Source organism: Castor canadensis, chromosome 13 (assembly GCF_047511655.1).
Source record: "Castor canadensis chromosome 13, mCasCan1.hap1v2, whole genome shotgun sequence".
NCBI classification, from domain to species: domain Eukaryota; kingdom Metazoa; phylum Chordata; class Mammalia; order Rodentia; family Castoridae; genus Castor; species Castor canadensis.
In genome coordinates this window covers 25,176,989-25,189,958 of record NC_133398.1, presented here as the reverse complement: position 1 = coordinate 25,189,958, position 12,970 = coordinate 25,176,989, and the positions used below count along the sequence as shown (strand labels likewise).

General features: G+C 36.7%; 1 protein-coding gene across 1 annotated transcript in view; it reads right to left on the bottom strand.

Annotated features, from left to right (window-relative positions):
- Window positions 1-12,970, bottom strand: part of Ctnnal1 (catenin alpha like 1) — a 66,067-nt gene that overhangs the window by 16,635 nt on the left and 36,462 nt on the right. Inside the window, exons 8-11 of the mRNA XM_020175895.2 lie at window positions 12,029-12,115; window positions 9,743-9,901; window positions 8,254-8,346; window positions 5,305-5,455 (exon numbers count right to left, since the gene is read on the bottom strand). Coding sequence (XP_020031484.1) covers window positions 5,305-5,455; window positions 8,254-8,346; window positions 9,743-9,901; window positions 12,029-12,115 — 490 coding nt within the window. The remainder of the gene's footprint in view (window positions 1-5,304; window positions 5,456-8,253; window positions 8,347-9,742; window positions 9,902-12,028; window positions 12,116-12,970) is intronic.

Below are 12,970 nucleotides of genomic sequence, written 5' to 3'. Positions count from 1 at the left end.
ATCAAGATCCATCAGCATTTTTTGTCATGGAGCAAGAATGAGAGATGTTAAAACTCACACTGTAGATTTACCTAGTCTGACCTAGACTATTCTAAATCCCTTGTTTTGAATTTAAAGAGGGAAACCTGAGGAATAGAGGTTAAAGTAGTTGAAAGTCACACAATGATAAAAATAAAAGTAAAACATCTGTTACCATTTATTACATTGTGAGCACAATTAAAAATAATTTCACTTATATCCTAAAGAAACTGAAACTCAAAGTGTCAGGTAATGTGCCCTGGGGTCCATTACTAATAGATCATTATACCCAATAATCTCTTCTATAATTTAGCCTCAGCTAATAAGTAGTAGACAAAAACTAGAACCCAGTCTCCTGGCTCTCAATTGTTTGTTCCTTGCTCTATACCTTCTGAACTGCCCAAAGACTGAGATTTCCCAGTCATGTCTGGAATGGACTTGGCCGGGGGGGGGGGGGGGGGGGGGGGGGGGGGGGGGGGGGGGAGGGTGGGAGCGCAAGACTCAGAGCTATAGTCGTGAACATTTTTCACAGAATTGGCTCTCATGAAAGCATTTTAGGGCCATTTTAGGGCTGGAGTGGAGTTTAACTTATTGAGTAACAGAATCTTAGTGATTGATAAAATTTCATCTTTGGCATCACTCAGACTCAGTAAGACTTCCCAGCTTTCTGTAGCTCTTTCACTATGAGACGCTGGAATAAATAAACTACTCTAAGCTTCAATTTTCATTATTAAATATTACTAAGGGTATTAAATGAGATAAAATATACATCTAGCACTCATCAAAGGACATAACACAGTAAGCTACGAAGAGTTGGCAACTATTGTTATTTGGGTTTTTTTGTTGTTTTTTTTTTGGAGAATATTTTCATGACATTTATTTTCCTCCTAACATATGGCATATACACACTTTTTTTTTCCTTTTTCTTTTATTATTCATATGTGCATACAAGGCTTGGTTCATTTCTCCCCCCTGCCCCCACCCCCTCCCTTACCACCCACTCCGCCCCCTCCCGCTCCCCCCCTCAATACCCAGCAGAAACTATTTTGCCCTTATTTCTAATTTTGTTGTAGAGAGAGTATAAGCAATAATAGGAAGGAACAAGGGGTTTTGCTGGTTGAGATAAGGATAGCTATACAGGGCATTGACTCACATTGATTTCCTGTGCGTGGGTGTTACCTTCTAGGTTAATTCTTTTTGATGTAACCTTTTCTCTAGTTCCTGGTCCCCTTTTCCTATTGGCCTCAGTTGCTTTAAGGTATCTGCTTTAGTTTCTCTGCGTTAAGGACAACAAATGCTAGCTAGCTAGTTTTTTAGGTGTCTTACCTATCCTCACCCCTTCCTTGTGTGCTCTCGCTTTTATCATGTGCTCAAAGTCCAATCCCCTTGTTGTGTTTACCCTTGATCTAATGTCCACATATGAGGGAGAACATACGATTTTTGGTCTTTTGGGCCAGGCTAACCTCACTCAAAATGATGTTCTCCAATTCCATCCATTTACCAGCGAATGATAACATTTTGTTCTTTTTCATGGCTGCATAGAATTCCATTGTGTATAGATACCACATTTTCTTAATCCATTCGTCAGTGCTGGGGCATCTTGGCTGTTTCCATAACTTGGCTATTGTGAATAGTGCCGCAATAAACATGGATGTGCAGGTGCCTCTGGAGTAACAGTCTTGGGTATATCCCCAAGAGTGGTATTGCTGGATCAAATGGTAGATCGATGTCTAGCTTTTTAAGTAGCCTCCAAATTTTTTTCCAGAGTGGTTGTACTAGTCTACATTCCCATCAACAGTGTAAGAGGGTTCCTTTTTCCCCGCATCCTCGACAACACATGGTGGTGGTGGTGTTGCTGATGATGGCTACTCTAACAGGGGTGAGGTGGAATCTTAGCGTGGTTTTAATTTGCATTTCCTTTATTGCTAGAGATGGTGAGCATTTTTTCATGTGTTTTCTGACCATTTGAATTTCTTCTTTTGACAAAAATTCTGTTTAGTTCACTTGCCCATTTCTTTATTGGTTCATTAGTTTTGGGAGAATTTAGTTATTTAAGTTCCCTATATATTCCGGTTATCAGTCCTTTGTCTGATGTATAGTTGGCAAATATTTTCTCCCACTCTGTGGGTGTTCTCTTCAGTTTAGAGACCATTTCTTTTGATGAACAGAAGCTTTTTAGCTTTATGAGGTCCCATTTATCTATGCTATCTCTTAGCTGCTGTGCTGCTGGGGTTTCATTGAGAAAGTTCTTACCTATACCTACTAACTCCAGAGTATTTCCTACTCTTTCCTGTATCAACTTTAGAGTTTGTGGTCTGATATTAAGATCCTTGATCCATTTTGAGTTAATCTTGGTATAGGGTGATATACATGGATCTAGTTTCAGTTTTTTGCAGACTGCTAACCAGTTTTCCCAACAGTTTTTGTTGAAGAGGCTGCTATTTCTCCATCGTATATTTTTAGCTCCTTTGTCAAAGATAAGTTGGTTATAGTTGTGTGGCTTCATATCTGGGTCCTCTATTCTGTGTATGTATATTATTATAGTTGAATACTTCTGAATGATCACTTTAATAATTTTACCCACACAGACACTAGTAGCTTGAGGTGTTTATTTTTCACTAAACCTCCCTTGCTGCTTTTCTAAAAAAGCTAACCTTGGTAGGAGAAAAAAAAGGGGTGGGAGAATCAATGTTGACTGGATATGCAGTGAGAGAAACTTTCAGAGAGCATCCATTTTCCACTAGAAAAGGGCTGAGCTTCATTTGCAGAGAAACAAAGGGTAGACTCTCTTCTGTGCTTTTACTGGGCACAGGTCAAGAGATTTTCTACAGTGGGTCTGGCCACACAACCCGCTCCCAAAGCCTCCACCAAGTCGGGGAAGGAGACAGTGAGAATGGGATGTCAGAAAGTGAGAGAAATTGAGATTAAGGGGGAAAAAACTTGGCCTGATGTTTGCTCATATACTTTTGCCTTTACTGCAAGGTAATGCCAGTTAGGATGCTAACACTAATAGAAGTGACATTTGTTGAGAATGTACTATGAATGAGCTTCTCAGTCTTCACACACTCCACATGAGGTAGTTATATCATTATTATCCCCATTTTGCACATGTAAAACTTGAAGCACAGAGAGAGTAGTTAGATAGTGGCAGAGTGAGGGATTAGAACCCAGGCAGTCTCGCTTCAGAAGGTGCTAACACTAATAGAAGTGACATTTGTTGAGAATGTACTATGAATGAGCTTCTCAGTCTTCACACACTCCACATGAGGTAGTTATATCATTATGATCCGCATTTTGCACATGTAAAACTTGAAGCACAGAGAGAGTAGTTAGATAGTGGCAGAGTGAGGGATTAGAACCCAGGCAGTCTCGCTTCAGAAGGTGTTTTAAACTCCTACCCAGTTCTGTCCCTCAGTGAGATTATTGCTCAGATCCCAGAAAAATGAAGTGACTCCTTGATGGGAAATAGAAATTCAGTTTATTTATTTGTAGAAAGAAATTCACTAATATTTATAGAAAGAAAACCCCTCAAGCCTATCAGCTTTTATTTGCTATTCTAATTGCTACTCAGAACTTTCCCCAGGACTAAGAGAAAAAAAATCTATTATAAATCCTTTTTTCATAGAAATAGAGGACAGACCAAAATAACTTAGAAACAGTGGGGATCCCAGACTCAAAAGAGAAAGGCACCCTGAAGCCCTTTGTCAAGGGACTAGAATAAGCAGGAGTTCAGCTTCATTCCAGTTTCAGATGCTGCTGAACTAATTGGCCCAGGAACTCAGAAGGAAAGCAATTACTGATAATTCAGTCATACCCCACTTTTATGAGTGAAAATGGAAACTTACCTAGCACTAAAGGCAGAATGAGAAAAATCTGGACTAAGCTAAATGGTGCTCTGGTAGGGGAGAATTGGCTGGCCAGGCTTGGAGCCACATTCTTCAGAATGTCTGCAGCTACTAGTAAAACCTTCCACAGTACACCTGGACTATATCTATCTGCAAGAGCATGGAGTCCACCACAAGCCTGACAGGACCACTCTCTGACACTCCCCTCTAGCCTCCCTGCTACATGAGCTGAAATCACTGCATTAGAAGACCAGAAGACAATTTCCTCTGGCCTTTAAAAAAGGCTGGCAGGGTGGAGACACACTCAGAGCTCCAAATACACCAACTTCAGGTTGTGCTCACAAAAGACTTCGAGCTGGCATATCTTCTGAAACTACTCAGTTTAAGGCCTTCATGACTGAGCCAAGGACATTAAAGACCAGGGTGAGGAGGGCTTGCCTGATACCTATTAGAGTAAAAGCTGGGCCTGGCAGGTGCTCTGGCTCCCCCAAGCCATGCATCCTTTCACCAACCATTTATTGACAATCCCTCCAGTCCAGTGACCATTCTTCCTTAAATGTGGATTAATTATGGCTAATCTCAATTATACATAACCTTACCTTTTAATATATGAAACTGACCTCACATAAAAACCCCTGTAACTGTAAATACTTTATTAAAGCATCAAGATGACATGTCTTTCAGCTTACCACAGAAATCTTTTTGCACAGTAAATATACATCACACTTTACAAATGCTGTGATATCTATAACATCTAGCATTCCCTGAGTGTTAAAGCAAATTGACATTTATCCTAAATGGGTATTTGAAAAATATGAGGTATATAAATATTCATATTCAGTAAAAATATATAATTTGATGTTTTGACTTTCAACGACTTCTTTTTAAAAATCATGCTTTGACACTAAGCCATTCAAAGGGAAAAATACACATAAAAACATAAACATAAATAACAGGACACAGTACAATGTGAAATAAATAAAACTCCTTGATATTAAAATAAAGAATAAAAGTGATTGCATGGTGCTATTCTATATGTTGTAGAAATAGCAAAGAACTTACCCACCACAGGCAATATTCCAAGTTTATGTAGTCATCAAGGAAAGAGATTCCATTCAAGTGGAAGGAAAGCAATTCAAAAATCAAATAACTGAATTCATTTCATTATGAATTTAGTAGAATTAAATCAGACAATTTCTGTATTATTAGAGCCTTTGTACTCAAAAAACAATTTAGAAGAAATAAGAAATAAATTTCAACAAGAAAACTAGAATGTCAATTGGGAGAACTCTGCTATATTGTAGTCGAACAAATCTTACTACTTAGATACTAAAATAACAAGATAACTCATTTTGCATCTGATGCTTAACATTAAAAACTAACAGTTACATTAAAATAATAATATATAAAATAACTGTTCAACTGGTGGACAGTTTCTCACCTCGTCTTCCTTCAAACACATCATTGATTTCTCTCAGCAGTGTTGACATGTCACTAATTTGAGACTCCCAAGCTTCACAAAATACATCTAGGTTTTCTTTAGCAATTTTACTAGATGGATGTAATGTCAGTGTTTCAGCAGCAGAAATTATCTAAAGAAACACAACATATACAGGTGTGAATTGTAAAACCTCAGCCCTCACAATCACATTGGAGACCAAACTTAAGTCTGTACTATTCGATTTAACTCAACAACTTTGAAGTAATTTCTACACATAAGCCCCATGGCTAGACAACATGGAAACACATAAAAGAATGAGTCTTGCTGTTCCTTATAATCTAACCTACAGATAAACAATATGCATTATTATACACAAACCTGCATTTGGGGACAGTTATCTTTACTCAAGGAAAACACTGTTTCAACAAAGTTATTGCCATAGCATAATTAACACTCAGACTATAAATAGTATAGCGTATATGGTAATAGAAGAGAAGGCAATAGTGGTGGTTGTAGCAGTAGTAATGAAAAGTAGATAGCAGTAATGGTAGTAATAACACATCATACCTATGAGTACATGGTAGATAACACGCTTGAGACACTGTGTTAAGTGCTTGATACACAATTCTCAAAAGCACAAACAAAACCTTACCTTCTCAAATAAACATTATTTACATTTTACAGCTAGAGAAACTCAGAGATGCAAAGTAACTTGTCCAAAATCCTATAATTAGCCTATGCAAAGCTGACATTTGAACTCAAATCTACTTGACTCACAGTCCAGGCTCTTAACACCATATCACAGTGCCTCTCACAAAACACAAGTAAAGTTGGCAGGAATCATCCTCACACTTAAATACCTCTTCATGGGCTAAATAAATGTATTGAATAAATTAAAAGAACTGTTGAAGAGATTACTATGTTTTCATTGAAATCCATTTTGTTTTCCCCCTGGACACACAGTAAGATTGTATTTCTCAGCCTCCTTAATAGAGGGGTAGGGCTGTGTGACTGAGTTTTCCATTCCTGGCCCATGCACATTTCCCTCATGTTTCTCAGTACTCTCTCCCTGTTCCTTCAGAGGGTCCAATGCACAGAACCCAGCAGGGATTCTGAGGTCCTAGGGTACTGGTGAGCCACAAAATGGAAGGAGCCTGGATCACAAAAAGGAAGAAAGCTATGCCACCAATTAGGACTTGATGTATGTGAGAAAACAACTGTTATTGTGTTAAACCACTGAGATTTAGGGGTTTCAAGTTTCATCTTGTGTTAGCTAACATTTTATCTTTCATGTAACAAATACATGAAAATACAGTCCTCTAATACAAAGGATTAGATAGATGCCATTTTAAAACAGACAGAAAATGATGGCTGAGCTGAGCCTTTTTATATCCCCTGACCTGAAATTCAATAAAAATTACACTCTAACTACCACATCAAAATAGAACCCATCAACCAAACAAAATCTACTGAAACTTTCTGATTAGCAAACACAAAGAAAAATCAAGAAGCTAGCAATTAGAAGCTTTATCTTGATATGTGCATAACAACTCCTTTCCCTTCTACTACTTTTTACCTCTATTCCTAACAATAGGCATTTATTATGTTTCCCAAGTAATAGAACTTATTAGCAATAGGTTCTACCATCATCCTGGAGAAGAAAATATAGATATTGCTGATATCTACTGCATTCGAAACAGTAAACCTAAAATTGCAACCAGAACCTGAAGATTGGGACAAGACTGATTACATATAACAGGAGAGTCAAACACTATGGTTCTAAAATACATTTGTAACCAAGCACAGTGACACACATATCAACAGATATTAAAAGGCAGATATTGAAGCCTTTGCTTCTCTCAATAACCAGAGATCCCTGGTTTATAATAGTGTTCAGCAGGTGATCACTATGGAAGTTCATTCACACAGTTCCTGCTTCCATGATAAATTTTTGCCCCAGATCTCTACAGGGAAGTGCCCATTTATCCCTCCAAGATCCAACGTGCTGAAGGGTATATACTGCCATTGTGTCTAATCACTTTCACTGTTCCCAACTACACATCAGAGATTCAGGGGCTCAATATCTATCATCAACTGCAATTTAAAAGCAAGTCTTTTTGGCTGGCCATAATAATTGAAATAAGAATACCTGGAAAGACGTATTTTAGAGTTCAGACTCTAAAAAAAGAAAGAAGATCCATCCTTCACTTTTTTCTTTAGGGTGTAACATTTGTCAGGGACAGTACTAAATAGAATACCAATTTTTAAAGGTTTGGGAAATTACAAAAGCAAAATAATACTACAAAAAATTCAGGAAAAATAATCCAACCAATTGAGCAAGCAAAATTTTCATTTCTGCATATTCCCATGTAGTTATTTCCATGTGTTCACACATTTTATAGAAGTAATTCCAGTATATAAATCCATATACTGCTTGTTTTGCTTAACATTTTAACAAAACATTTTTAATGTTGCTAATTCTGGTTAAAATAACTGTTACTTTAAGATCACAATGCATCATTTGCCTAATTTAAGGTATTTTTGTTTCCAACTGAATCTTATTATAAGTAATGTTGCAATCAACATTGTTTTTTAAACTTCCGTATGTCCTTAGTAATTATTAGGCTGAAATATGAATATTTTTATGGTTATTACATAATGATAGCTTACTTTCAAAACACATTATAAAAACCTGCATTGTAAACAGCTTCATTTCAAATAGATACAAACTAGGATTCAGTAAAAGGGACCAATCTCCAGAGTGGCAGGAGATGATAATCCAATAGAATGTCAGCCATATTCCAAGACATTACCAATAAAATTCCATTATCTTTCTTTCTCTCAGTAGACTTGGCCTCCAGTTACACAGAACCCTTTAGGCCTTCCTCCTTTATAATTTGTAATAACAGATAAGATAGTATTTGAAGGAACAATCTGCTGTTAACATACCTGCTGGCCAGTCACCTGAAATGTCTCTTCTGCATGTATACAGGTTATTTCAAGAGGTTCTGTCCCAGATACATGTCGCAACAACCGACAGGTCTACAAGAAAGCATGTCTATAGTTCAGCTTTCACACTCTCATCCTTTATAGTATATGGCATAACTTTGTAATTAAAAATTCAATTCAATTCCATTCAATTAGGCAGACTGTTATAATAAGTAGAAAGCCTCCATCAGAAATTATTAAAAACCTTAAGGCTTAAAACAAAAATTTTTAAATTTTGATTTGCTATTAAAAAGATTTGCTGCAGGATTTCTAAAATTAGCAAGTTTCTCTAAAGTCATAATATTTGATGTATACACATAGCATTATCAAATCTATTAAATAAAGGTAATATAACTATAGTCATTTTAAGAATATTCCTTAAAAGTCTCCAGGCTGCTATGCAAACAAGTAAAAGAGAGGAAGCCAATCCATTTAACCACTGGTCTTTGAGATTTCTTGAGCAAGGTATATTAGATAATGTGAAGACTGGGCATTTGGACACATGTTGGATAAGACATAACTTATACATACACAGAATACATGGGCTAAGGCTTGTTTTTATACACTACAAGATCTCTGGCATTTTCAATAGGTAGTGGGCTTAGAACATGAATAAATATGCCAAAATAGAATTATAAAGAAAGCGACTGGTGAAGCACCAGTAACACACATTAGAGACTGAGGCAGAGCAAAAGTTCAGAGAAGGAATAGTGTGCTGGATGTCTCCCTCTTTCCTTCTTTATCTACTTTGCTCCCTTCTCAAATCTGCTTTTTTGCCCCAGAAGAGTGAGCTAGGTTGTCTGCAGCTGGGTTTGGCCAATGGGAAGCCCAGGGATAGATCAGCAGAAGTGAGAGAAAGGGCCTTTACTCCTGTGTTCCTTTCCTTCAGGTTCACTTTGGGCTGTCTATTGCCTAGACCAAAATCCACAATCTCTCAAGGAAATACTCAGAAGACCTCCAGGTCCCACCTCCTCTGTTAATTTGGGCCTAGGGTGGTACCAGCTCTACTATCACTACGCCCAATTACTACACTTTACTTAAGGTTTTCCCACATTCCATCTGTGCAATTATAAATAGTTCCCTTACTAAACCATCTTCAAATTATCCCAATTTGAGTGGGTCATCTCTTTCCTGCTGAGACCTTAGGTATTCAGACAAAAACAAAGTCGCACAATGTACCTCTATCTCTCTACTCCAAAGTCTAACCTCTCTGGGAGGATAAGGAAAAGAAGACTAAGAAATGCATTTGTAGGTTCTAGCATTTTTTATTATTTTGTTTTTGAGATCAGTGTGTTGTAAAAATAGAGCAGATACACTCTATACCTTTAAGATTCCAAAGGAGAAAAAGTACTCAGATAAATTAGTCCCAAACTATACTTATTAACATTCCCTCACAAGAGTTTAGCTATTGTAAACAACAATTCCTTTAGCAAGAAAACCTATTACTCACCTCAATAAGCTGTTCTTTCTGTTCAGAGAGTTTACAAGCATATTCAGCCAAAGTTTCTAAATTTCCTTCTACTCCAATAAGTTTTAATGCTTTTAAAACCACGTGATCAGCATGGTGTTTTAGTAGATCTGCTGCCAGCTGCATCGCTGTACTATGAAGCTGCAGATGTGGGGGATGAAGAATGATGGAGGACAAAAACAAAAATAAGGTTTTATGTTCCAGCAGAAACAACAGATAAAAGGGTAACAGAACCCCTAAGGTTTTATTTACTGAATATCTTGGGCACAGCACTATTAACCCCCAATCTTTTCTTCTTATCTTTTTTTTTTTCTTAATGTGACAGGTGATTTGGGGGCTGTCCAGAAAAGACAATTTTTAACAAAAACATTGTCTTAAGGAAAATCTAACTTTGAATTAAGCTTATTTGAATGAAGCAATTTCTTTTTTCCTGGAAGCAATCCAATGTCAATTCAAATTATAGAACTTTCTATAAAATTAACAATAGAATTATCTGCATTCATGCAACCAAGTGAGAATAATTACAGTCAGAAACAAAGACATTAAAATTCACTTCCCTTTGGAAACATATGCTAACAAGAATTTTTACCAATTTTGTTTAACTAGCAGGGCCTTAGAGAATATCTAACATCAACTCTTTATTTTATAAACTATGAAACAGGTCCACAGAGGCTAACCTGTCCTTCTATGGTTAACAAGATGTTTAAATGGAAGTTTCAACAGAGATGTGTACCAAGTTAAGATGTAAATGAAATTCCTATGTATATATTTTATAAAAGAATTATCTAAGACCCAATTTCATTCTCTTGAGCCTTTGACACACTTCAAAAACATAAAATAATCAATAAATTAGAGATAATGAGGAGAAGAGGTTTTGAGAGGAAGATCTGCCTAGAGAGCTGATGGACACTTACTGGGAACCTCTCCCCCTCAAAGTGGAGGGAATAATATGACATGGGAGTTGTACTCCTCGGGCTCGGGGACACAGGAGAGCCTCTGAGAAACACACTAAAACGTGTGTGTGTGTGAGAGAGAGAGAGAGTGCTTCAAATATCAACTGAGACCAAAGCTATTTTATAAGGGTACCAGTCACTAAGAACTTTCTACCTCTAACTCTCTCTCTTCTCTCCCAGTGCCAAACTAACAAAAATCAGTAAAGTAACTACCTCATGGAGGATGAGGCAATAAAAGAGACCATATCTTCCCCCAAAAGCTCTAGGGGTTGCTGAAGAGTGGGGAACAGCAGAAAAGTCCTAACAACTAAATGAAGAGTGAAATACTGATTAATTCTTTGGGGTAAACATTTTGACTTATGAACTGAAATTGTGTTTTCTGACTTAAAGAGGTAATTGGGTATTTTCTGTAAAGAGCCAGGGAACAAATATTTTAGGCTTTGTAGGCCGCACAGCCTCCACTACAACTATCCAACCCTGTGTTATAGACAGCACATAGGAGACATATAGGAAGGATGTATCCCAAAACACTACTTACAAAATTGGACGGCCCCACGGTTGTGTGTGAACAAACCCCTGACTTAGAGTGGCCACAGATTTTCAATTCCCTGAGTGGCCTAGTAAGTCATGGATGACCACAATTTTATATATGAACAGGGAATCTTCTCAACTCAAAGGTTATTTTTAAAAAATCACCTTTAGTGAGATTTAATTTATGCACCCAATTTAAAGGCACAGTTTGGTGAGTTTTACAAACACACAGTCATATAACCAGCACTACAATCAAGAATTCAAACATTTGCCCCCTTTACAGTAAATATTCCTCAATTCCTAACCCCTAGAAGCCACTTCTCTGCTTTCCATCATTTAAACTGAATTTTGCCTTGTCTAGAATTCTTTCTAAATGGAAACATACACACACACACACACACACACACACACACACACATGCATGTGCACGTCTTATTTGCCTGGCTTCCTTCATTATAATCTTTTAGTGATTCATCCATATTGCTGTAGATATCAGTATTGTTCCTTTTTTGCTAAATAGTATTTGGTACAATAATACCAAAGTCATTTATCAATCCCTCTGTTGATGGAAACTTAGGTTGCTTCCAGTTTTGGGCCGTAATAAAGCTGGTATGAGTACTCATATATAAGCTTTAAGGATGATGGCACTAAAAATGGTGGCTTCAAATGAACAGAGGGAAACTTTTAAACCATTTTCTAAGCACAGGGACATGCATTTTATACCTATCACACAACATGAAAAGTAGAAAAGAATTGAAGAGGCTAAATTTCAAATTATACTTACTTCTTTCTTAAGTTCATTGAGACTGTGACTGATTTTCAAAATACTGAGTTCCAGTTCTTCAGAGATACTTTTTGTTTTCTTGCTTTGCTAAAAATTTTAAGCAGCACATATGTAGGGTAAGCTCATCTTTTAAATGTTATTCCAATTTTATTAGAACTATGAATTATAATAAATGTTTAATATAATTTGAGTATACAAGTGTATTTTTTAAAATTGCCTGTCTAGAGTGGTAAAATAGAATTTTAGTTATTTAGTTGTATTTACCACACTAAGTATAAACAGGTGTATTTTTAAAACCTAATTTTCCAAAATAAATTCATCATTCTGAAACTAATCTCTTATTTTCTGCCTGAAGTGTTTATTCCTTCACCTTTAACATGATTAAAAACCAAAATTCTATTCTTTCTTAAGAACTTACAAAATGACCTTTCTCAGAAGGGTCCTCTCAGATCATCCATCTAAATGAAATTAGGCTTTTTGCTTTCTTTTCTTTCTTTCGTTTTATTCGGGGAGGGAGAAATACTAGGGTTTGAAATCAGGGCCTTGTTAGACAGGTGCTCTACCACTTGAGTCACATCAACAGCCCTAGATCCCCTTAATATACTTGAATATTTTCTCTAAGTAACCATTTCAGTTTGCAATTACATATTTTTCTTTAAAATGTTGACTATTCAAAATTCATCTTCCTCAACTGACATATGGAAGCTCCACAAAGTCTGGGATCACATTTATTTTGTTCCCCACTGAATCCATAGTACCTGGCACAGCATTAGCTATTCAATTCCATGACTGAATAAATCAAAGTTAAATATCAATACCCTCATAAAGATTTCTTGATTCCCCTTCCTAAATATAATATAAATTCATCCTCTTTCAAACCCTCTCAACACATGGCCTATACCTTCTCTTAGGATACTTACAAAGCTTTTTTTGTTTGTTTGT